Here is a 26,377-nt window from a genome sequence, read left to right as displayed (position 1 = left end):
TCGTGGTCTATTCAAGACGCCATTGATGAGTTCCAATAGAAATACAGCAAAAGAGGCAAAACAATTCAAAAATAACTGTCTTGCAACCAAAAATGCTAGGTCGAGTACTTCATTAACAGATGAGACAAAAGAAAAAATAATTCAATATTTTGAAGACGATGAAGTAAGTAGAGCTATGCCTGGCCAAAAAGATTATGTATCTGTAAAAAAGATGGAAAGCGTCAAGCAATCCAAAAACGATTAATGATGACTACTTTGAAAAAAGCGTATACACGCTTCAAGGAAATTAACGAAAATATTAAGGTAGGTTTTTCCTCATTTGCAAGCCTTCGTCCAAGGCAATGCAAGCTTCTATCCAATTCAGGAACACATAATGTTTGTGTGTGCACAACACACGAAAATATTAACCTAATCTTACATAGTTTGAAAAGAATCAATTTATCAAAGGATATTAAAATGTTAACTGGTAGTCTTTTGTGTGAAAATACAACATCAAATTGCTATCTACGATCTTGTTCGGATTGTCCAGATTCTTCATCATTGGAAAATACTTTATTCGCTGAGTTTGAAGAAAATTATATTGATCAGTTATCATTTGAGCAATGGGTGACCACGGATAGGTGTGACCTAGAAACTATTGTAAAACCTGTAGATGAGTTTGTGTCATTTTTTTGCTTGAAATTAGAAAGTTTAATTCCTCACGACTTTATTTAAACAGAGCAATCCCGCTTTTTAAAAAATACGAAAAATACATTACAAGATGGTGAATTTTTAGTCATTTGTGATTTTTCTGAAAACTATAGCTTTGTATTGCAAGATGAAGTGCAGTCCCATCACTGGAACGTACAACAAGCTACAATTCATCCATTCGTTATTTATTTCAATGGAAGTACGCAAATTGAACATTTTAGTTTTATTGTAATTTCCGAAGATTTAAGACACGACTCAGTATCTGTAAATTTGTTCATTGCCAAAATGATTAACTTTTACGCGTTGATAAGGATAAAGAAATCAGAAAGATATATTTCATGTCTGATGGAGCAGCATCGCAGTACAAAAACCGTAAGATTTTTCCGAGCCTATGTCAATTTAAATCAAAGTACGGAATTGATGCAGAATGGCATTTCTTTGCTACGTCACATGGCAAAGGTCCTTGTGATGCTATTGGAGGAACCATAAAGCGCATGGCCACAAGAGCAAGTTTAGCCAAAGAACGTGAGCATCCAATTAAAACTGCAAAAGAACTATTTGATTGGGCGAATCGCAGAAAAGAAGAAGATTTAACAAAATTATCATTTTGTTTTACTACTACTGAAGAGTACGAATTAACGGCATCAGAGCTCAGCGAGCAATATAATAACGCGAAAACGATCCAAGGAACCCAAAAATTTCACTGTTTCATTCCATTGTCAGAAAATAAAATTAAAGCAAAACTATACTCGAACTGTACTGATAATGATGCAAAAGTGTTCGATATTGTAAAAAATTGAATAACAATAAATAAATAAATAAGTATTAATAAAATGTTTTCATGATCTCATAACGCATACCCAAATCCAAAACTTTTAAAGTTTATATATAACATTTAGAAACTCATCGATCATACTCTAAAAAAATATCCTGATAAAAAAAAATATATTTTCGTGTAATCTGTTAATTCATTTTAATTTATACATATATACATATACATATAATATTTATACATATACATAATATTTATACATATAATATACATAATACTAATGACTACATGAAAACGACTTGTTTAATTTACGCAAGGCCCTTAACAATAAAATCAGCAACAAACTGCGGTTCCCGTAATAATTTACACCGAAAAAAAAATTTTTTTTCTACTAAATGTGAAAATTGTGACATGTTTGAAATGTCATAACTTTTTTGTTTATTGGTTTACCATCACCAAATTTTTATGGTAGATAGATAATGGACCGTTTTCCCTCAAAAAATTACGTTGGTATTCCGATAGGGTTTTGAGATATTTGAGTTTTTGTGTCAAAAATTATGTTTTTAAAAGCAAAAAAAAAATTTTTTTTACTGTGTGTATTTATTTTGGAATCTTTATTTAGTTGTCTAGCTTTGTTTCTTTAGTTGTCTAACAATCGAACGAACCGTTTTTGCTGTGCAGCTTTTTGAATATTTTTGAACCATTTTCACATACACCCTTTTGAAAAGTTAGTCGTGACTCAACTTGAAGATTTGATATCGGAAAATGACGATTTAGATGGAACTGGAAAACTGTGCAAAGTTTCAGCTCAATAGAAAAAAATGAATTAAAAAATTTACCAAATTTTGGTGCTGTTGCTTGGAATCACTCAGACCCCTCTGTGCGGTCCTTAGCCTCCTGCCCAGCAACTCCTATCCCTACCTCCTAGAGGTATTGGCCTGGGTACGAGTAACCTTAGAGAAGTTCGGGTAGCCAACCCTGGTAGGAACTCTGGTCATATGCTGACAGAGAAGCGGGGGGTTGCTTTTACTCTTGCTTGTGCAAACCTGGAGCGTCTGTACTCCATGGTAGGAGGGGCTCTCAAAATCGTATGTTTCCCATGTCAGGGGCGGCTGTTCATCAACGTGCATAGCCCACACTCCGGAAGCACTGATGATGACAAGGACGCCTTTTACGCGCAGCTTAAACGCGAGTACGACCGTTGCCCAAGCCACGACGTCATCATCATAGGAGGAGTTCAGACCGACGATTGGAAAGTTTAGCGCCCACCGGTTGACGAACGAGAACGGGATTTTGCCACCTCGAACAATATGGCCATTCGTAGCACCTATTCCCAGCACAGCCTCCCGTATCGGTACACCTGGAGATGACCTCAGCAGTCAGAATAGCAAATCGACCACGTTTTGATCGATGGACGGCACTTCTCCGATGTAACCAACGTCAGAAACTATCGTAGCGTTATTATTGACTCCGACCACTAACTGGTGATGGTGAAACTGCGCCCAAAACTATCTATCATCAACGATGTAGGTTATTTTTGATACATTGTTTTTTAATTGATCTCCTTTAACTGATACACTAAAATCTTTGTTTGAAACCAATTCTATTAAAAATATTGAAATCATTTAATTATCGCTCTAGAGAAAATGTCGTATCAAATGTTTTTCCACATTTTTATGAATATAGCATAGATGCTCATTCTTTTCAACTATGTGTTAATTTATTTTTACATGTGAAATTAAAGCAAATTCCTCATCATGCTCGTTCCCGTTACGCCCATTTATTATTTAAACGTAAATTCATTGGGGTAGACAATAATCAGATTTTTTTTACCGATGGATCTTTAATTGAAAATGTAGCAGGGTTTGGAGTGTTAAATTTTCATTTGGCCCACTTTCATAAATTAGAATCTCCTTGTTCCATTTTAACAGCTGAATTACCAGCTATATATTTAACATGCAAATTGGTTGAAATTTATTCACCAAATATATTTATGGTGTGTTCAGATAGCTTAAGTTGTCTTCAAGCTCTGAAATCCATTAGTTTTAATTACAAAACCCATCATATTGTTCTATCAATTAAAGGGCTATTAAATGATTCATATTCTAAACGATTAATAATACATTTAGATTTCCAGCTCATTGCAATATTTATGGTAATGAAGAAGTTGATTTATTGGCAAAATTGTGGGTTTCTTAGAATAAGTTATAATTGAGATATTCATTATTCGGAATATTTTACTAACTTGAAAAAATATTCTATGAATGATTGGCAAATTTCTTGGAATACAAGTGACAAAGGTCGATATTGTTATTCCAATTGTTCGATGGTAAAAATATTCCCTTGGTTCCGCAATCGTCCTGTTAGACGTAATTTTATTTGCTCCTACTCTAGATAAATGTCAAATCATTACATTTGTGGTAGCCAATAACGCATGAATATCACAGATTTATCATTTTTTAATGCTCTCGTTTCAATGCACCTTGAGAAAATTTCCTTGATAGAATAATCAGTATGAGTCTGTTGTATACCTGTATATTCAAATCACTTTGATACCTATGTCATATAGATGTTTCTGTATTGTGTGTTATTTGCATGAACAATAGAGTCCATGGGCTCGAGATATATATGAGAATACTAGTGGTCCCGGCAAACTTCGTCCTGCCATCAAGTAGGCTGTTGAAAAACGCTTTTGATCGTCCCATATAAAATGACAGTTTCGTTGGCGTTCGTTTTTTCGACTTTCCCGGTGAATATCCTGGGATTTTTATACACACAAACACGTCGGAACCCTTGACGAACGAAACTGAGAAAGAATCATTCAAATCCGTTGACCCGTTCGTAAGCCATTTCGTGACATACAAACACGATTCCATTTTTATTTATATAGATACGAACGTCAGTTCACTTTAAACCCTACTCTAAATCAGACGTGTTTTATATAGTAGAAGACTTAACCGCTGAATATCTACCAATTAGTACTACGCTGAACTTTAAAGGTTAAATCAAACAGTGGCGACGAGATAAAAGGAATTCACACGTGTGATTTCACAATAGGAGTGCAGCAGTGATGCTTTTTTCACCGCGAAGGTGATATACAAGCAGGAGGTCATATTTCGACCGTACAACATCTTTATTGTATCCTTCATTCATCTTGGCTGTAAACCATTGAAAAACTGCGTGACTATACGTTAAAAACTCGCTGCTCAAAACAATACGGGACGAAGTTTCGATAAATGTTTATTCCCGGGAGGCTTCGATAGCATACACTCTTGGAAAATATCATGTAAAATTAGGTTCAGTAAGATGCACATAAAAGAAGCGAACCTTTTGACGTTATTTTACGTCCGATCTTAAATTTACATGACACTGAAAAACCAAAAAAAAAATACACGCCGTGACGTAAAAGTATGTATTCAAACTTACTTTTTCATCACGACGCGTATTATCTCTAGAGGTTTTGTTGTCACATAATTTAGTCGATGAACGCACTGGATTTTATAGCTATGAACAGCCACTAAACATCACTTCTACATACCATCTAGAGCGATTCCATTGTGTCGAATTTCCTTCTTACGTTACTCGTGGACGGAATGCATGTGTAGTATGTAGTTCCATAATATAATTGCACGGCAGAAATATCGAAATTGATGCAATTAGAGCGGTTGTCACTAGTCTTCAAACATTAACTTTGATGTTATCTGCAAACATTTTTGCCTCATAGTTTTATTTCACAGTTGGACAAATTTATACGCTGGGTTTTTCACGTTGCACAGACTCACTAAATAAAGCTTTGCTGCCAATGTATCTTCCACTTATTCTGTACCCGCACCAAATCCAGCTATAATATTCTCCTGACACCGCAACGGTTTAACAGGAGTTTTGGATGAAAATCACTCGCGCACCGATAGTAATTTAGATTTTGGGAAATCAAACTGAACGGCAGGTCCAAATGAACAATAAGTCCATCTACAATTCACGAGCAAATTATGTAGAACACTGAAAAAACGACTTTCCGGCGGATCGTATTTCGCTTTGCATGTTTTCTGTGAAAAATTGAACTCAACTGTCAGCGCCCAGCAGCGGTCGTGTGCTTGTTTGAACAAAGTGCAAAATCATGTAATTTTAAATCTTTTTAAACTCGAATTCAAGTCTCGCGACATTTTTACACTTCTATAACGCTTTATTGCGCGATGAGCTGTTGTTTCAATGCCAATCAAATGTATTATTATGCTTGAGAATCATGGCATTATGATACATCCAAAGAAACAGAAAATAATGACATATTGAGGATTGAGTCATGAAATATTTAAGTGCTCCAGCGATTAAGTTACCAGTAAAATTCATATTTTTTAAGAGTGTACAATAGCGCTGATTCGACCGTAGGATTGGAAAACATGTGCAGGTGTTCATAGATGCAGCTTCTTTTTCTTATGACAAATTTTGTCTGGTATAGTATAAACAGAATCGTGAGTAACTTTTATAATTTTGTCTGCTGATCGTAAAAAATATGAACTATATAGTTACAGTCATTCCTTTGGTCCATAGTTGAACAACCCGAAAACAATATTGGCGCGCTTCTTCTATGGTTCTCTTTTTTGTGACAATACAATTGCTATTTTTTGTTCTTGTGGACGAAAGTTTCCTTTTGTATTTTTGTGGCATTGAAAGAAAACAAAATGGCCTATTTTAATCGTTAGGACGATTAACGATGTTTTGGATGTGAATTTGTAGATAAAAGTGTGGAATGTGCGTTTGTAGATAAAAGTGTGGGTTATAATACAGAGCTACAAGTTGGATGCCACTTTCAAAGAAAGCTCGACGGATACATTTTTTTGAGTAACGAAGTGCATGTTGAACTGTACATGCATGATATGAGTTCCAAATGGACAACCATAGTAACAGAGAGTAACAAGTTACTGAGGAACTTTAACTATTTTGTACGAATCAGATTGCGAAGAGTACTAGTGTGGAACGAAAATTGTTCATTTAGTCCAAATGGATTTTTATATTTTATGAAAGACGAAAAGCTGTGGTTTGAAGTTCCAAGCAGAGGACAAAGGTTCATAATAGTTGACAAGGTAGCTCTAGGGTGATTCCAAATGGAATTTCACACAATTGTGTTGAATCTGGTACGTCATTCACATATATTTCAGTTTAATATTAGGCATGCTTCGGACACAACAAAGGTTGCAGTTTCAAGGGGAAATCAATGGAAAATATTTGAATATGTATCGAATGCTAATGACCAACTAAGAAACGGGGAAGGAATCTTGTGCGTTCACATTATTGCTCTCCACTTTACCTTTCGATTGATAAATGTCATTTTAAGTAACGGATGTTTTTATGCTATTTTACAGATGTGTGTTGAAAATATCAGTGCAAAAGCGCGCCAACTGAGAATTCAGAAACGTATGAGAGTTAAATCGGAACGGACGGAAAATCGAGGAATACACGCTTTGTGTACAATTTATGGAGTATCCTACGCAACAATCAGTAGAAGCCCCAAGATGTTGGTTTCTAAGCCGATAGCCTCATTACGGTCGTCAAATGTACTCCTAGGGGAGATCGAAAACAGAAGCAGCGAAACGTCAGCTGCTTATGCTCAGAACATAAATAAGATTTCACGACTATTGTTGAATTATCGAATTAGTTGTAGGATTCAATTCACCTTTACAGAGTTTATTTGATAAATGTCAGTTCTGTATATCATTGTAATAACTCCCAGAAAGGGAAGGACTGTTGTATACCTGTATATTCAAATCACTTTGATACCTATGTCATATAGATGTTTCTGTATTGTGTGTTATTTGCATGAACAATAGAGTCCATGGGCTCGAGATATATATGAGAATATACGAACGTCAGTTCACTTTAAACCCTACTCTAAATCAGACGTGTTTTATATAGTAGAAGACTTAACCGCTGAATATCTACCAATTAGTACTACGCTGAACTTTAAAGGTTAAATCAAACAGAGTCAAGATATTCCTGTGTAGTTCGGGATATTTTGGGAAATCATTCACTTCCTACCATGAGAATTATATACAAATATTTGAATGAAAACTCTTATCGCGAATGATACTGCTCGTTTGTTTTATTCTTTGATTTTATTTTCAGAGTCATCACCAAACTACTCATCCATCTAATCGATTCGCTTCTGAATGCGTGTTTGTGAATAAGCATGATGAATGAACTTACAAATTTTGGCTCCTTTATGGATCGATTCCGGGATTCCGAACTGAAGCGGGAATCGAACCCACACCCCTTGACACGACGCGGCTAAATGCTTGGTAACACTAACCGCACAGCCACGAAGCCCACAGTTCGGAACAGTATTACGATATCCTTGAACAGGAATTCCTCTGTGGTGTTTGCACTTCTTAACGAACTTTTCAATTGGGAGACTTTGAATAGGGAGATACAAAGTCTGAACAAGCGTACAAAGTCTGATATTGGCATCCATCGATGTAGCACCGATTAATAATAGCCCATACTCCGTGGCCATGGCCTGACAATCAGATACGGCACAGCTGTAGACACTGCACTTTTTTCCGACGGTCGTCGAATGATAAAGCAAGGATAAAATTGCATTCCTTCACGCGATGTCCATCTTTAATGCAAACAGGGCAATCAGCCATCTCTGCTTCGGAATAAATCAAATTCCGATCTCTCTGCCTTGGATGATCAGATTTGTTGTATCTTTCATGAGTACCGTAAAACGGGGTAACTTTGATAGTTTTTTCGAAGAAAACTTGAATATTTATGCTTGCTGTTTCAAAGAATAATAATTTATATTTTTAAAACAAGTACTGGCATCCTAGCTATCGATAGCAGTCGATAGATTTCCAAAAGATTCATTATGAATGGATATATAACTATTCATATAATCGAAAGTCGGTTTTCTGTTTTGGGGTAACTTTGATAATGGAGTATGCATCGAACAAAATTGAATGAATAACGAACATTTGTAGGGCATTGCATACCTCTAGGCGTTTAACGTCATATGGAAATTTCTGACTTAGATTACAAAAATGGTCCCAGTTTGTGAAAATGCTATTCGCTAAGAGATTTGAGACCGTATTCAAGTTCTATGATAACTAGGCTGTCAAAGATAAGTGGCCAACTATTCAAAACTACATCAAATAGTGATCGTAGAACAGATTGTTTGTAAGCGTTTCGAAAATGCTAAAATTGTGTCAATTTTTAATATTCGTATAAAAAGCCTCAAATGCACTTGATTCCAATGAAAATAGCTTTGAAATGAAGTGTCATACTGATACTCTTTACTTTTGCATTCGTTTTGCTTAACTGATTAACAGAAACTTCGTTATTTCGTTTAATATGTTGTGGGTCTCGCACTATCAAAGTTACCCGCATTATCAAAGTTACCCCGTTTTACGGTACTTGGGAAGCTTGACATACTAAACGCATCCTCCATAAAGTCGCTGAATGTCTTTAGATTGTCCGCTATCTTTAGTCTCCGATGAGCAGCCCATCTCCTCCTGTATGCGGCGGGTAGTTTCTCCACCAAATCCTTAAGCAACGTTGGATTCGCCAGATGATCTTGTAGATTCGCAGCTATAACGTGATCACATAATGCTTTTACCATGGTACCAAATTCGATCAGAGTTTTCAATCTATCGGCCCTTGAGGGTGGAGCTGGTCGGACTCTTCCAATCAAAGACTCTATTAGCATGTCCGAACGACCATAACGCATTTGAAGGGCTTGCATAACGTGGGGGACGGAAGAAGGAAGTATCAAACGACTGCGCACGGATTCCCAAGCAGGGCCATTTAGGCAACGTTGAAGACGAATCATATTATCTCCAATGCTGTGTCCACCCGCTTCAGTCGTGTATTCATACAAGCTAAGAAACACGGCTCAATGCAGGCACATCGCAAGCTAAGAAACACGAAAATGCAGGCACATCACGAGGCAGAACTTGTCTTGCTTGCTGAACCGTTGTGGGAAGCCCGCACTATAGAAATCTCAGCCAGCACGTCGTTGGCGAGTGTGGTGTGGTATTTCAATACTTAATAAATAATGCGCTTTCGGGCTAGGCATTGGATATAAATAGAAAGCGTTGTGTTTCGATGGGCATCTAATTCTTCCGAAAGAGGTGCGCTTTACGAAAGAGGACCAAGTGATTATTGAAGTCGTGCCTATTATGAGCTCCAGAATAAACTGCGGTCAAGAAAGATTAATTCCCGCACCAAATGCACGATGTACAAAACGCTCATAAGCCCAGTAGTCCTCTACGGGCATGAGACGTGGACTATGCTCGAGGAGGACTTGGGGTTTCAGCACGCCGAGTGCTAAGGACGATCTTCGGCGGTGTGCAGGAAAACGGTGTGTGGCGGCAAAGGATGAACCACGAGCTCGCCCAACTCTACGGCGAACCCAGTATCCAGTAACCCAAGTAGCACTGGTAACAAATGCGATAATTTAGAAAAATAAAACAAATTACATTGCCGTTGCATTTCAGATAATTTGTAGCATATCTTATTGATAATTTTCAATTTTGGTTACTGAACTATTACATTGTAACTTACGCTTTGTTTACATTACATAGGTGTTGCATTTTTACTTGCATGTAACTTAGCCTAGAGCTGTCAAAATGAATAAGTTACATTGAAATTGAATCTGTGGTTGCAAAGAAACAAATAACACGCTAGGTTACATACAGATTGCTAAGTCACATGTGTGTAACAGCATGAAGTTTGTTTACCATTTGTCAAAGGGGAAGGGGTGAAAAAACGAACAGGATGGTAAAATGAACACAGATTTTGTTGATACGGAGATAAATTGAAGTCAGAACTACGTTCAGATATTAAAACTGATGTAATTTTTGGCACGGATATGTTGAGGTTTTTCAATGAGGTGAATATCGTAATGATATGATGTCGAAGCAGAAACCTTTAGAACTGTTTTCGAAGGGATTATAAAAAATGATGATACAAAAAATCAAAAATGTTTGTTTTGCTCGTGTGTTTTACCACCAACACCAACAAAACCCCCACCCCCCTATTTCATAACACCAAAACAGCTGTTGAATTCAAATTCTACCAAACGTAATGCCACGATGAAGTAACGCGCAAATTAGAACCTTACAAATGTAAACTTTTCGCATCATCATGTATCTATTATTGAACAATAACATCAGAACAAACGCCTGTAGGTATGCATTATATATGCAGAGTCGATGAAGAAAAATCACTCATGTTAGTTAGGCCCTATTGAAGTGAGAGCGGAGAGCACAGAAATGCACAAGGGGCTACCATTAACAACGCTATTATTTTTTCCCAATTTTAGACCCACCTTCTTCCTAGTAGTCATTTGTCCATACACAAAATTTACAATTTGTATGGGCAGAATCTCTCCCCTCCCCCAATAAATCACTACGTGGTTTATGGATGACCCATAAGCACGCATTTTTTTAATTGATTTATTAACACTAGAAATACTCAAATGGATGGATGTTGTTTCTACTATTTGATAGAGAACATATTTGTATATCCGATTATAATAAAAAAAGCATGTTTTTCACATCTAAATCGCTATTTTCCTTATCATGGCCATATTACCATCAGTCCCTAATATTGGCACAAATTGATCAATTTCTAAATTCAATTCGTTGTTTCACCTCAGGACGCAAGATAACATTACTTCCTAGCGTCTTGTAGTGAAAAAATGTCAACAAACCCGCATTTTGTCACCTTTATTCACAGAAGAGAGGATCGATAAAAACAAGTCGAGCTATTTGAGCCATTTGAGCACGTCACAAACCATGTGCTTTCTTGGACGGAGCATTTAATTTTCATACTTTTGTAAGGTTCCAGTCAATTGGCTTAGGCGGCATCCACAAATTACGTAGCGCTCTAGGAGGAGGGGGGGAGTAGGCTCGAGCGTTACGGTTCATACAAAAATTTGAAATTTTTCATACAAAAAGCGTTACGGAGGGGGGGGGGTCAAAAATTTCGAATTTTAGCGTTACATAATAAATGGGCGCTGCCTTAGGGGATTTTTGCACACTATTTGATGATTTATCGCAAATTCGTCGTTTTTTTCCATTAAAAGCAAGACGATGTCGTTTAGGTGTTCATTTTAATACCCCTTCCCCTATTGACAGCAGTGTAATTTATAGGCAGTTTCAGTATAGTTACACATCAGTTTCAAAATAACATAAGATTTCTGGGTAACTAATGTGTAACAAACAAGTAACTTGCTGACAGGGGTCAACACTACATGTCAAAAGTTTTCATACGTATTGTGAATTTTGATTTAAGAACTTTACTATTTTATGACTAATTATTGTTTTCATAGATATTTTTCCAGTGATTAATTAATATTGTTGAATTTACAATTTGCAGCCTCTTCAACAGCTTTTTAATAGTTTTCATCATTTTAGATTGGCTGTCCTCAAACAGTTATTCGGAAGTGTTTCTGCAGCAAGATGAAATTAAATGGCGATTTATGATAGGCAACCCAGAAAATCCAACTGCGGGACACGAAACAACGTGATTTTGGAATCACAATCTTCACAAACAATTAAATTAAAATCAAAAACACTGCTGATTTGAGTAACAGTGTCAATTTACATTTTTTTGTGTCAGTTCTAATGGAATAATATCTCAATAATCCAGGTATCATGTGTTATTCAATATAAAATTATTATCTATTTTATGAGCGCGTCAATTTTGAGCAAGTAAAATGATTGATTTCACCACAAATTCAAATCGGCATGTTAAATCTATTATGTACTAGTGAATAATTACGCGTTCGAAAATCATACGTATTACTTTAATTGACATTAAATTCTAAAATGGTTGTTCGGTTCCAAAACTGTCAGAAAGTAACAACAACTTCAACGCCGTTTCATTTATTTTGTCACAGGAAAACCCATGCGTGATCAACAAATTACATAGCAGTCGCTTGTAAACTTCTTATGTAACGAACAAACAAGTTACATAAGGCTCGACTTTTTGCGCTTTTTCGGTTGCATAGCAGTATTTTTCCATGTTGCAAATTTATCATATTGTAACTATTGAATATGTTAAGTAGCCGTTGCTGTAAGCTACTTGAAACAATATGTGCTGCTTGGGAAGTGGCCAAAGCTGGAAGAATACGATGGGCAGGGAATATTGCAAGAATGCCGGACAGCAACCCTGCAAAGATGGTGTTCGCTTTGGATCCGGTTGGTACAAGAAGGCGTGGAGCGCAGTGAGCTAGGTGGGCGGATCAAGTGCGTATCGATTTGGCAAGCGTGGGGCAGAACCGAGGATGGAGAGATGCGGCCACCAACCGAGTATTGTGGCGTGAAATTGTTGATTCAGTGTTATCTGTCTAGATGTTAACTAAATAAATGAATGACTTCTATTGAAAGAGCAACTTATGATAAAAGAAGGAAAATTTTCATATGAAATATTAAGCAAGTGTAATTCAAATAATCTTTAAATCAGTAAAACTGAAAAGAACTGCCGATGATTCGAAGAAGGTAAAATTCCCAAATAAAATATAAGCTAAATCATTGCCAACATTTATGAAACCAGTATAACTCGAAAGAATAGCCCTGCCTGACGCATGACAATTGATTCCCTGAAATTAGGTCTTTTAAAGGTTCAAAACTTTACACACAAATAAAACATACTTGTCGCAAAATCTAAGCTTCGAACTGTTTGTAAGATTGAAACACCATATATTTGACGGAAATGTTTCATCGAAAAACGTTTATTTGAATTCAACATGGCAGGCCAAACCAATTAGTGTTACCTAGCGGATCAATAATATCCTATATTTAAAAAAATGTTCATTATTTCAATTTAACAATTTTCAGTGTGTGAATAAAAAAACACTAAACAGCGCAAACAGCTGTCTCTGCTCTCCGCGATAAGCATGCAGACTTAAAAGGCAGAACAAGAAACAAAACAAAATCATAAACAAATAAAATTGCCAAACGAACGCACGTCTTGTAGGTGATTGTAAGGTTCAACTTTAGAAAATGAGAAATTCAATCATTATTTTGCTAGTTAAATTTTCACTTACGGTAGGATTTAATCCGGGCAAGTTTTCCAACGCATTTGAAGGTAAAATTCATGCATTTTTCAGGACTAATTTACAAGTAAAACTATCCTATGTTTTCAGCGACACACGGATGTCTGCAGTTCAGCACCCAGGATGAATGTCTTCAATATATTCCAACAAACAGATTCAAACACTTACACGTCACGGATGCGAATGTGACCATTATGAGAATGGGTGTAATGGCCAATCAAGGACCACACATACGTTTGTCGCCAGTTGAGTTTCCAACAGGGGTCAAAATCAATGAAATAGGTAGACAATCTAAATATGATTCTTCCACCTTACACTTTCTTAAGCAATCGCATTATTTCAGTGCTCTCCGCTTGGAACAATACGGCCAGCGAAATGAGAAGTTACGTGCCGAATACAGTGGGGATTTCTGGATATCAACTTTTAAAACGTATTAGTTCCCCAGGGTTGCTAAATCAGTTCTATCCGACGATGTTCACGATAGAAATCGATCACAATGGAAATGTCAAACTGATCAAAGATGGTGACCGGGTTCCCTTGGTTGAGTTCCAAGACCAGAAGATATCGTTCGAGTACGTACAGTTTTGCAAATATATGGCACCTGCCACTTTCTTTTTTGATTGTCCATTGGAGATAGACCAGCGAGACTGTAGTGGAGTTGTGCAGAATTGACAGTAAAAGTTTCTCAAATGTTAAACATAGAATTGAAATACTCAAGATTTTTTTTAGGAATTTGTGTATCAAATAAATATGTTTAATATCATGATGATCGATGTGAGAAAGTATCTCTTCAACTATTTTCAACCTAAACAAATGTATGAGAAAGCTGGAGCCCAGGCTTACAGAAAAGCTGGGATTCTTGTGAATGATCTGTGGAAATTCTGAGAGAAGCCCGTATAAATACTTCAGGAATCATACAAGAATCGCATAAGATTCATGTCTATGTGAGAATTCCCTTTGTGCCTATGGGAATCTTGTAAGGTTTTTTTTAATTTTTTTAGTAGTATTATTCAAAACATTACATTCATTATTTCTTATATCTAGGTGTTCTGTGTTATAAGACAACACTATCATCCTATTTTGGTGACACAAATCTAAGATTTTATTAACATTTTGTTAACAACATATTACATTTCATTTGCCGTAGCAGTTCAGATTTTTTACAGGTTGATTTCACCTGCTTATAAAAGAAAAAAACTGTTTTTAATATTTAGCAACAACTGATTTTTTCTTGCTCATATCGTTTGCAGAACTCATGTGAGACATGAATCCTCGGTAATTTCATCTATGAGCATAGTGTTTCGTAAAGTTTAAAAAGTTACACATGAACAAAATTCAATTTTAACTAAAACTTTTCTTTTCAAACTTGTCGCGAGATAGGTCATTATGAATAATGTTACCCCGATGATCAATGTTACCCCGGATTACGGTAATAGTTGTTAAATGTCGAGAATGGGTTCACTGCTTGAATAGCTCTGCATGTCAACCCAGATTGTAAACGAAGCTTTAGTTTGAAAACATAAAGCTTGAACTTACGATTACATTATCAGAAACAAATCCCCAGTCTGTGAGTTAAAAGTTTTTGGTTCAGCGATAGTAAAACAAACGTCACTGTGTGCATGTGAATTCCCGCGATTGCGAACGAAACCGGTTTTGATCGGATCATCTCTACTGTTTTCGATCATCGGAGTGCCATCTCGTTCTCAGCTGGAATCACCACTTCCCAGTCGCTTTCTGCAGCTCACCGATACTGCAATGTTGGTTCTAGCTACGATTATTACCGTCTTTCTCAAGTGTTTCGCGTACAGCGCACCATCCAATAATTTTGAAGGTATATCAAAAAGTTTAACCATTTTCATCCAAATTTTAAAAATCGTTACTATTTTAGTAACACGGGGCTGCTTGCAGTATAATACCGACCATGGTTACAAGCACGCACATCCATATTATCCCATCAGCCGATTTCAACACTTGAACGTAACCAATGATGACGTCAAAATATTCCGAATGGGCGTCCTGGGTCCCAACGATGGCCATTTGCGGTTGGCCCCAACCATGTACCCTTACGACAAAACCGAAATGAATGAAATCGGTAAGTTCTGTTTACTCATATTGCAAAGGTATGATCAGAAACCGGTTCTATGTTTGCATTTTTTTAGTTCTATCCGGATGGGCAAACACAAAAACCGTAGTTCGTCATTACACTCGGAACTCTCCCCAGGAACAAGTTTCTGAAATAGTGCTACGGGAACAATCGAGCATTGGTATGCTGTCATACTTCAAGCCGTTTATGTTTACCGTGGCGATTCACCCGGGCGGTCAGGTGGAGCTCACGAGGGACGAAGATTCCAAACCATTTCTGCAGTACCGAGATCCGAAGGTGTCTGCAGACTACCTAGGATTCTGTAATTGGGATCGTCCGTTGGTGTTCTTTTACGATTGCCCCCTGGAGGTGGATCAAAGGGCTTGCGATGGGATTGTATTTAGCAAATAGTTAGTAAGTCAATGAGATTAGTAATTCATCATTTTTATCTACGTGATCGGGCCAGAAACAAATATTTATTGTTTCCCATTATTTTTTTAAGGCAGTTATGTTTAACAAGCATATTGTTTCATGTATTAATGATCTTTAATTTGAAACACAACGGTACAATGTACCGGGTACATACGTACTCAATATTGCATCAGCTAAATGGCTTTTTATAACAAAATGTATGATGTAGCAGATCACTATTTTGACAAAGTTTTAAAGTTATTTCTATTGGAATTATTTATAACAATTTGGAAATAAAAATAAATTTACAAATTTGGTGTAGAAAAATAAGATAAAATATAATGGTATTCATCATTATGATTTTACTATCTATTCCTTAATGCATTTTATGATAATGCACAGTGGTCCAGATAGCAAGTTTACGCGGACATGAATTTTTCGAAGTCATTTTGTGGTTTTAGAGTATAGGTTGCTTCCCAGAAGTGTCTCGAAGATAGTTGTACTACAATTCGTACGAATACAAAAAACTTTGTAGAACAAACTTTTTCTCTATCTCTTATACTTTCTGAGATAATTGACTTTTTATATAAAAAAAAATGAAGAAAATCATTTTTTCACTCATAAGTCATTTATTTACAAATTTTAGCAGCCTACTATGTTCTACAAAGTTTTTGGTACTATCATATTCTACAACTTTGGTAAATATACCACAGATGTATTTCTTCTGTCTTTTTTTTTGTAGGAGATATTAATTTAAAATCATGCCGTATTACAGGCCAAATAACTCGCATAACAATCTTTAACAATTGTATTTTTTTGACATGGTTACTATGACTGATTTCAATACGACTTTAACTACTGTAATAATTACTGCTATACATAAATCAAAGACTCAAGATAAATAAATTGAATGCCTCTCAACTCTTGCAACATATTACCATTTATGACATTTAATACGGCATGATTTTAAATTAAAATCTTCTTTGGGACGTTACGCCAGGAAGAAGAAGAAGAAGACAATAAGAAAATAAGAAGAAATACAACTGTGGTATATTTACCAAAGTTGTAGAATATAATAGTACCAAAAACTTTGTAGAACATAGTAGACTGCTAAAATTTGTAAATAAATGGCTTATGAGTGAAAAATGATTTTCTTCATTTTTTTCATATAAAAAGTCAATTATCTCAGAAAGTATAAGAGATAGAGAATAAGTTTGTTCTACAAAGTTTTTTGTATTAAAATATGCTACAACTTTGCTGAATATACCAACTTGATATCTATTAACATAAAAAAGTTGGCGTATAGGACACTATTGCGATTAGTGCAGAAAAAAATCCCTTTCGTACGAATTGTAGTACAACTAATTTCGAGACACTTCTGGGAAGCAACCTATACTCTAAAACCACAAAATGACGTCGAAAAGTTCATGTCCGCCTAAACTTGCTATCTGGACCATTGTGTAATGGTTTCAAAAATCGCCGATATCACATCCAATTTAAATTTCATACTATTAAGTGAAATACAATGAAAAGAAATTACCTTAAATATATTATATGAAATGCGCATGGGACGGTGTGGAATAGAAAACCGCTTTTATAATTGTGAAACCATTATTGCAGAATAAATTAAATTGATTGAATAATTTATTTTACGAAGTCATTTATTGGCCTTTACGCAAACGAATTGTGTAGTCTTGTACCAAATAGATGAGTGGATACATTAACCATGCACGTAATTTTGTACACACCCCCTGGAGCGGAGAAAAAACATAACGTTGTAAGCTATTACAATTGACTGAAAGCCGAAAAATCCGCCGGTGTAAACTACCATCAGTCAAAAGCATCAATCTCAGAATCTCCAAAAAATGTCATTCTTAGATAACATACACACGTATTTTAATAATGCTCATGAACACTAGGAGCCCAATATAAAAAAATCTAAACGGATTTTCGGCAATTCTCAGCGATGACTGAACCGATTTTCAAAATTCTCAGGTTTTGTACGTTTCGAAAACAACTGTTTCTAGAGGAGTTCAAATTTCGCCTAAAGCAATTAAACCAAAACAAATGTCTTTTTTTTTTATTTGCTTTGTAGTCCGATGTGGACATGGCTCGGGCCAAAACAAATGTTTTGTGTTAACTGAAACTGCATGATAATCGTGTCAAATCTTAAAGAAAAAGTTATTATTATAAGTTTCTCAGATTATAATAATCTATCTATCTATCTATCTTCTATCTTCTATATCTATATAAATAAAAATGGAGTGGTGTTTGTATGTCACAAAATGGCTCACGAATGGATCAACGTATTAGAATGATAATTGCTCCGTTTTGTTCCTCAAGGGTTCCGACGTGTTTGCATGTATAAAAATCCAAGGATATTCACCGGAAAAGTAGGGAAAACAAGAGTGAACGGAACTGTAATTTTGTGTGGAACGATCCATAGCATTTTTCAACAGCCTACTTGATGGCAAGACGAAGTTTGCCGGGACCACTAGTATATAAATAAAAATGGAATGGTGTTTGTATGTCACAAAATGGCTTCCGAACGGGTCAACGTATTTGAATGATTATTTATCCGTTTTGTTCGTCAAGTGTTCCGACGTGTTTGTGTGTATAAAAATTCCAGGGTATTACCGAGAAAGTCGGAAAAATGAGCGTGAACGGAACTGTCATTGTGTATGGGACGATTCATAGCGTTTTCTAACAGCCTACTTGATGACAAGACGAAGTTTGCCGGGACCACTAGTTGTGAAAAATAATGGGACAAAAATGGGTGCCAGAGGTTTACTTCGACAAAGTATTTTGGTATAACTTGCACTACATTTTGTTGGTTTTGTTCTAGATAATTTGAAACTGATCTAGATCAGTTTTATCTTTTAATATCAATTTCTTAGTTCAAAACTTTCTTCTGCAATGTTGGTCAGGAACAGTTTATACATTTTTTTATCGATATAAATTCGAAATGTTTGAGCAGGAATATTAATGTTTAATCACACTTAAAACATACGCTATTGAAAATAATTAAAAAATACTTTATTTTCTAAACTTTTTGCCTAAGAATCAAAATTTAAATCAATGTCATGTCGTCTTTTCAACATTAATTTGATTGCTGTAGTCCAGAGAAGTTTAAGTAGTAATAAAAATTCTAGATCACACTAAAAATTATTTTGATTTAAAAAAACTTCAGAAAATCATAGTTTTTTGACTTTATTAAATATGCATCAAATTTCGAAGTGTAAGATATAGTTTCTTTCAGAATAAATTGGATCGAACGAGTTCAATAAGCATGTTTGAGCATATATACAAATTTTGGATTATACTAAGAACGGTTGGTAAATGCTGCGCATGGCGTACGATTAGAACTTCGCGTATAAAATAGATCCCTATGTCTGGTCCTTAGCCTCCTGCTCAGAAATTCCTTTTCCTACCTCCTCGTGGTACTGACCGCTGTACGAGAACCTTAGGGAAGGTCGGGTAACCAAATCCGGAGGGAACTTTGTTCCTATGCTGAAGGGGGAGGGGGTTTGCTTCTGCAAACCTTGACCGTCTGTACACCATGTTAGGAGCGGCTCACAACAGCGTCTGTTCCCCATGTCAGGAGCGGCTGATCATCGTCTGAGTGCCAGAGAAGGACTCTGAGCTAAACAGTGCACTATGGCCCTCCAAACATTTAGGGGGAATGGCCCTCCGGAAATCTAGGGGGTTGGTGTCAGAGAACATGGACCAGGACAATCAGCAAAGACCACAGCAACGGAAATGGAATAGCGATTGGAAACTCGGTACGTTGAACTGCAAATCCATCAGCTTCATCGGAAGTACACGCATTCTTTCCAATGTACTGAAGATCCGCGGTTTCGGAAGCGCTACAGGAGGTATGTTTAGAGCTAACCACATTATCTACCAGAGATGCGGCAACACACGTGAAGCTGGGAACAGCTGGTGGCCGATCAACGAAAGAATGTGCAAGTTGATGATTGAAGGCCGATTCTTCAACTGTAGCATAATCATCGTGCATAGTCCACACTCCGGAAGCACTGAGCTTGAGCTTGGTAGGCCGCCCGTGGTTGCTACTACAGTATTGCCAGATCAGCTGCACTTATACGAGGAACCAACCAGATGACTGCTTGGGACTGTCAGACATCCTCAGTGTATAAGTGCTGGTGATCTTCTATTTTTAAGCAACAATGGCGCCTGCCACGTCAGAATGCAGACTAATGAGGGGAAGGGCGAGAAATTGATGATGCATTACTCTGGCACCAACAGTAGACCGGATATACCCCTGCATTTACGCCAGTTCATGCGGGAAGGTATAGGGGCTGGTAAAATTTTATGGTAGAGAGGCTTTCTGTTTGGTTAGCAAACTGCCTATATCAGGCGTAATGAAAGGCGCGATATAATAATTAGAGAATGGAAGCGTAAGGAAACGGTTTGTCCGTCTCTGGTTCTAGCAAGTGCTATGTACTGCGATAGATTAGGAGTGGAAGACAGAAGCAAGTGAAAGATACAACTGCTATGTACGAGGAAAGGGACGGGCCTGGGATTGAACCCATGACCTTCTTCTTAGGAAGCAGAAGCGGTAGACATTAGACCACCAACCCCGTTCCCACACTCCGGAAGCAAAAACGCATTTTACGAACTGCTCGAACACGAGTACGACCGCTGCACAACCCAGGTAATATTGACAGCTGAATAACAGTTTATTCAGCTGAAAAGAGGCTGTATAAACAAAATTTTAGCTAAAAAAGCTGTTATTCATCTACCAGTCACGAGAAGTCACGACGTCAAGCTCATCAAAGAAGATTAGAACGCTCAGGTTGGCCAGGAGGAGGAGTTTCGACCGACGATTGAAGAGTTCAGCGCCCACCGGCTGACGAACGAGAACGGCATACGATTAATAGATTTCGCCGCCTCCAAGAATATGGTCAAATGTAGCACCCATTTTCAGCGACATTACCGAAGTCAGAACCTATCGTGGCGCTAACATTGACTCCGACATAAACCTGGTAATTGTGAAACTGCGCCCAATAGTATCCGTCATCCACGATGTACGGCACCGACGCTCGCTTCGGTACAATCTAGCGCAACTGAAACAACCAGATGCTCACCGACTTCACTTTCAATTTATCCATTTAATCCAACAGCAAAGTATATATAATGTTTAGTTTTTCGGTAGTTGTTAAACCAGATGTCACCAATGCGTACGCACAGCATCTCGAGGCAGCGTTGCCAGATAAGGGCGAGCTCGATGGAGCCTCTCTTGAGGACTGCTGGAGGATAGCAAAAGCAGCAGTAAACAACGCTGCCGAAAGCATTGTCGGATAATACGTGGAATGAAGTGCAAGAAACAATTGGTTCGGCGAGGTGTGCAACGAGATTTTTGAGGGGAAGAATGCAGCGTGGGCTGCAATGGCTCAGACGGGAATTGTTTCGAGGTGGTTGACGAGTGCCTACTATGGGCTCCTAAGAATATGTGGTCAACAAACTTTTACCCCAAAACGCTCATTAGACCGGTAGTCCTCTACGGGCATAAAACGTGGGCTATGCTCGAGGAGGATTCGTAACCTCTTGGAAATAGCTGAAAATTTTACGCTAGATAGGGCATGTTGCAAGAATACCGGACAACAGCCCCATTTCAAATCCGGTAGGAACAAGAAGGCGTGGGGCGCAGCGAGCTAGGCGGATGACCAGGTGCACCTAGACCTGGAAAGTGTGGGTCGAAACCAAGGATGGAGAGAGGAGACCTTGAACCGAGTGAATTGGCGATATATTGTTGGCGAGGTTTTATCACGTTGATTGATGTAGAACCAAATAAAAATTAATAATAAGTTTTCGATAACACTTGTAATTAGTGTTACTGAAAATAATTTAGAAACACCTCTTTTCTGACCTGTTTGTCTATGAATTGAAATTTAAAGCACTGGCATGTCTTCTTTTCGACAGCAATCTTAAGACAGCATAAATAAGATAGTACGAGTTCAATGAGCATGTTTTAGCAGAAATAGAAATTTTGGATAACTCTCAACACTTCTTTAATATAAAAACCTACGAGAAACCATAAATTTTCATCACGTTCGCCTGTAAAACAATGTTCAAAGCAATGACATGTAGTTTTTGTGGCATGAATTCTATTGTAGAAATCTAGTTAATATGTTTAGGCAGAAATAGTAAAATTTGGATACACTCAAAATTTCTTTAACCTTTCATTATCATATCATATTATCATATTGGTAGCATTCTGTCACCAATATCTCAGGGATGTCAAAAATCATTTTCGACGGATTTTACAGGTCTCTCCACCCAAGGACAAAGCCTGTGTATCACGTGTAGTAGTTTGTTAGAATTCATAATTTCAAGATTTGAATGGATTTATAAATGTGTACTGTGTAATGGAACAATCGGCAAAGACCACAGCGACGAAAATGGACTAGCGATTGGAAACTCGGTACGTGGAACTGCAAATCTCTCAACTTCATTGGAAGTACTCGCATACTCTCCGATGTACTGAAGACCCGCGGTTTCGACATCGTAGCGCTGCAGGAGGTGTGCTGGACAGGAGCATTGGTGCGAACGTTTAGAGGTAATCATACCATCTACCAGAGCTGCGGCAACACACGCGAGCTGGGAACAGCTTTTATAGTGATGGGTGACATGCAAAGGCGCGTGATCGGGTGGTGGCCGATCAATGAACGAATGTGCAAGTTAAGAATCAAAGGCCGATTCTTTAACTTCAGCATAATCAACGTGCATAGCCCACACTCCGGAAGCACTGATGATGACAAGGACGCATTTTACGCGCAGCTCGAACGCGAGTACGACCGCTGCCCAAGCCACGACGTCAAGATCATCATAGGAGATTTGAATGCTCAGGTTGTCCAGGAGGAGGAGTTCAGACCGACGATTGGAAAGTTCAGCGCCCACCGGCTGACGAACGAGAACGGCCTACGACTGATAGATTTTGCCGCCTCCAAGAACATGGCCATTCGTAGCACCTATTTCCAGCACAGCCTCCCGTATCGGTACACCTGGAGATCACCTCAGCAGACAGAATCGCAAATCGACCACGTTTTGATCGATGGACGGCACTTCTCCGACATAACCGACGTCAGAACCTATCGTGGCGCCAACATTGACTCCGACCACTACCTGGTGATGGTGAAACTGCGCCCAAAACTATCCGTCATCAACAATGTACGGTACCGACGCCCGCCCCGGTACAATCTCGAGCGGCTGAAACAACCGGATGTCGCCAATGCGTACGCGCAGCATCTTGAGGCAGCGTTGCCGGATGAGGGCGAGCTCGATAGGGCCCCTCTTGAGGACTGCTGGAGGACAGTCAAAGCAGCCATTAACGACGCTGCCGAAAGCGTTGTCGGATATGTGGAACGGAGCTCAAGAAACGATTGGTTCGACGAGGAGTGCCAAGAGGTTTTAGAGGAGAAGAATGCAGCGCGGGCTGCAATGCTGCAGCATGGTACGCGGCAAAACGTGGAACGATACAGACTGAAGCGGAAACAGCAAACCCGCCTATTCCGGGACAAAAAGCGCCGCCTGGAAGAGGTGGAATGCCAAGAGATGGAGTTGCTGTACCGTTCTCAAGAAACGCGGAAGTTCTATCAGAAGCTCAACACATCCCGCAAAGGCTTCGTGCCGCGAGCTGAGATGTGCCGGGATAAGGATGGGAGCATCTTGACGGACGGACGCGAGGTGATCGAAAGGTGGAAGCAGCACTACGATGAACACCTGAATGGCGCAGAGAACACAGGCACAGAAGGTCAGGACAGCGAAGGCGATGGCTACGTCAGCACAGCGGATAGCGGAAATCAACCAGCTCCCACGATGGGGGAAGTTAAGGATGCCATTCAACAGCTCAAGAACAACAAAGCCGCTGGCAAGGATGGTATCGGAGCCGAACTCATCAAGATGGGCCCGGACAGGTTGGCCGCTTGTCTGCATCGGCTGATAGTCAGAATCTGGGAAACGGAACAGCTACCGGAGGAGTGGAAGCAAGGCGTTATATGCCCTATCTACAAAAAGGGCGACAAACTGGAGTGTGAAAATTATCGTGCAATCACCATCCTAAACGACGCCTATAAAGTGCTATCCCAGATTCTCTTCCGTCGTCTATCACCTATAGCAAACGAGTTCGTGGGAAGTTATCAAGCAGGTTTCATCGACGGCCGCTCGACAACGGACCAGATCTTTTCCGTGCGGCAAATCCTCCAGAAATGTCGTGAGTACCAGGTCCCTACGCACCATTTGTTCATCGATTTCAAGGCGGCATACGATAGTATCGACCGCATAGAGCTATGGAAAATCATGGACGAGAACAGCTTTCCCGGGAAGCTCACAAGATTGATCAGAGCAACGATGGACGGTGTGCAAAACTGCGTGAAGATCTCGGGCGAACACTCCAGTTCGTTCGAGTCTCGGCGGGGACTACGACAGGGCGATGGACTTTCGTGCCTGTTGTTCAATATTGCGCTTGAAGGTGTCATGCGGAGAGCCGGACTTAACAGTCGAGGCACGATTTTCACGAGATCCGGACAATTTGTTTGCTTCGCGGACGACATGGATATTATTGGGAGAAAATTTGAAACGGTGGCAGATTTGTTCACCCGCCTGAAACGCGAAGCAACAAGAGTCGGGCTAATGGTGAATGCGTCGAAAACAAAGTACATGCTGGTTGGCGGAACTGAGCGCGACAGGACCCGCCTAGGAAGCAGTGTTACGATAGACGGGGATACCTTCGAGGTGGTGGACGAGTTCGTCTACCTCGGATCCTTGTTGACGGCTGACAACAATGTTAGTCGGGAAATACGAAGGCGCATCATCAGCGGAAGTCGTGCCTACTATGGGCTCCAGAAGAAACTGCGGTCAAGAAAGATTCACCCCCGCACCAAATGCACGATGTACAAAACGCTCATAAGACCGGTAGTCCTCTATGGGCATGAGGCGTGGACTATGCTCGAGGAGGACTTGCAAGCTCTTGGGGTTTTCGAACGCCGAGTGCTAAGGACGATCTTCGGCGGCGTGCAGGAGAACGGCGTGTGGCGGCGAAGGATGAACCACGAGCTCGCTCAACTCTACGGCGAACCCAGTATCGTGAAGGTATCTAAAGCTGGAAGGATACGCTGGGCAGGGCATGTTGCAAGAATGCCGGACAACAACCCTGTAAAGATGGTGTTCGCCACGAATCCGGTCGGAACAAGAAGGCGTGGGGCGCAGCGAGTTAGGTGGATTGATCAGGTACACCAGGACCTGGAGAGCGTGGGTCACAGTCGAGGATGGAGAGAAGCGGCCATGAACCGAGGGAAATGGCGAAATATTGTTGGCGAGGCTTTATCAAGATAATTGATGTAAAGCCAAATAAGTAAGTAAGTAATAAATGTGTACTCACCTTAAAGTGTTGGCGATCGTTCTGGCAGCGGTATCGCATCGAAAAACGTGGCACATGTGAATTCTGGTAAGTCGATCTCGTGCCACGTACGCAAAATCTCTGCAGGCAGTGCGTGAAAAAAAAAGATATGGATTAAAAAACTGTAATAGAGTTTGTTCTCATGAAAAATTAGTTGAGAAATTTATCTAAACCAATATGACTAAACATTCATACCTTTCTCTGATGGTATGTCAAATGAAAACAGCGGAGTGCCACAGGAAAAGTATATTTCATTGTGTAATGAGCCAGTTGAATAGAGCAGCGGGAAAAGAATCAGATATAAAGAAACATACATTGAATGCATTATTACAACAATAAAAGTAGAGATTTTCATAAGGACAGTTCAGGAGCAAATAATAGTTTAATAACCACGTGCAGAATTTGCCAAAAAATTTCCCCTTGAACCTTGAAAGACTAGAGATAGTAGACAATAATGACACCCCGTATATAAAATCTAGCTGGGAATCCATCGGAGATCTGACCAAACAAACACACACAAGGCAACTGGAAATTAATATGGTAAAAATCTTGCATTTGAACTACGGCTTCTTCTAAGGATGACCATAATTCACATCATTCTAGGATTTCATAAATTATTTCACAGGTATCCGCTAGATATGAGGAATCCGCTAAGAGTATCGAAAGAAATCTATCAAAGATATCGTAAAGAATCAAAAGAAACTCATCCAAGGAATGAAAAGAATCTTGCAATAATCCAAAGAGCTTCCAGAAATCCGTGAGAAAAATCACGTGAATTACGCTATGCTTTCGTTCAACAATTACCATTGAAATCACTCAGAAATCGTTTCAAATTAGTGATTTGGAATTTGAGAACTATGCTTCCCAAGTAACACAGCTAGTTATATATGAGTAAATAATTCAAGTTTTTAATATATTCCGTTGTATTTTTCCAGTAGTATTTACTTT

At 38.7% G+C, this 26,377-nt stretch overlaps 3 protein-coding genes across 13 annotated transcripts in view; 2 read left to right on the top strand and 1 right to left on the bottom strand.

Annotated features, from left to right (window-relative positions):
* Nucleotides 1-26,377, bottom strand: part of LOC5565217 (protein Fe65 homolog) — a 300,368-nt gene that overhangs the window by 4,358 nt on the left and 269,633 nt on the right. For 10 of the 11 annotated variants that reach the window (XM_021851272.1, XM_021851270.1, XM_021851271.1 and 7 more), the window contains 2 exons: nt 25,625-25,630; nt 25,412-25,510 (listed from right to left, as the gene is read on the bottom strand). In XM_021851272.1, the coding sequence (XP_021706964.1) occupies nt 25,412-25,510; nt 25,625-25,630 (105 nt within the window). The remainder of the gene's footprint in view (nt 1-25,411; nt 25,511-25,624; nt 25,631-26,377) is intronic. The other variant, XM_021851266.1, reaches the window with a different exon arrangement.
* Nucleotides 13,388-14,290, top strand: LOC5565214. The gene is made up of 3 exons (XM_021851274.1): nt 13,388-13,549; nt 13,608-13,799; nt 13,861-14,290. The coding sequence occupies exons 1-3, from the start codon at nt 13,465-13,467 to the stop codon at nt 14,187-14,189; spliced, it is 606 nt and encodes a 201-aa protein (XP_021706966.1). The 5' UTR covers nt 13,388-13,464; the 3' UTR covers nt 14,190-14,290.
* Nucleotides 15,193-16,371, top strand: LOC5565231. Its single transcript, XM_001649512.2, has 3 exons — nt 15,193-15,348; nt 15,406-15,609; nt 15,677-16,371. Exons 1-3 carry the CDS (start codon nt 15,273-15,275, stop codon nt 16,009-16,011), a joined length of 615 nt encoding a protein of 204 aa, XP_001649562.2. The 5' UTR covers nt 15,193-15,272; the 3' UTR covers nt 16,012-16,371.

The sequence above is a fragment of the Aedes aegypti genome, chromosome 3, assembly GCF_002204515.2.
Source record: "Aedes aegypti strain LVP_AGWG chromosome 3, AaegL5.0 Primary Assembly, whole genome shotgun sequence".
NCBI lineage: Eukaryota > Metazoa > Arthropoda > Insecta > Diptera > Culicidae > Aedes > Aedes aegypti.
Note: the sequence above shows the minus strand (reverse complement) of the source record. Positions and strands in the feature narration are given on the sequence as shown.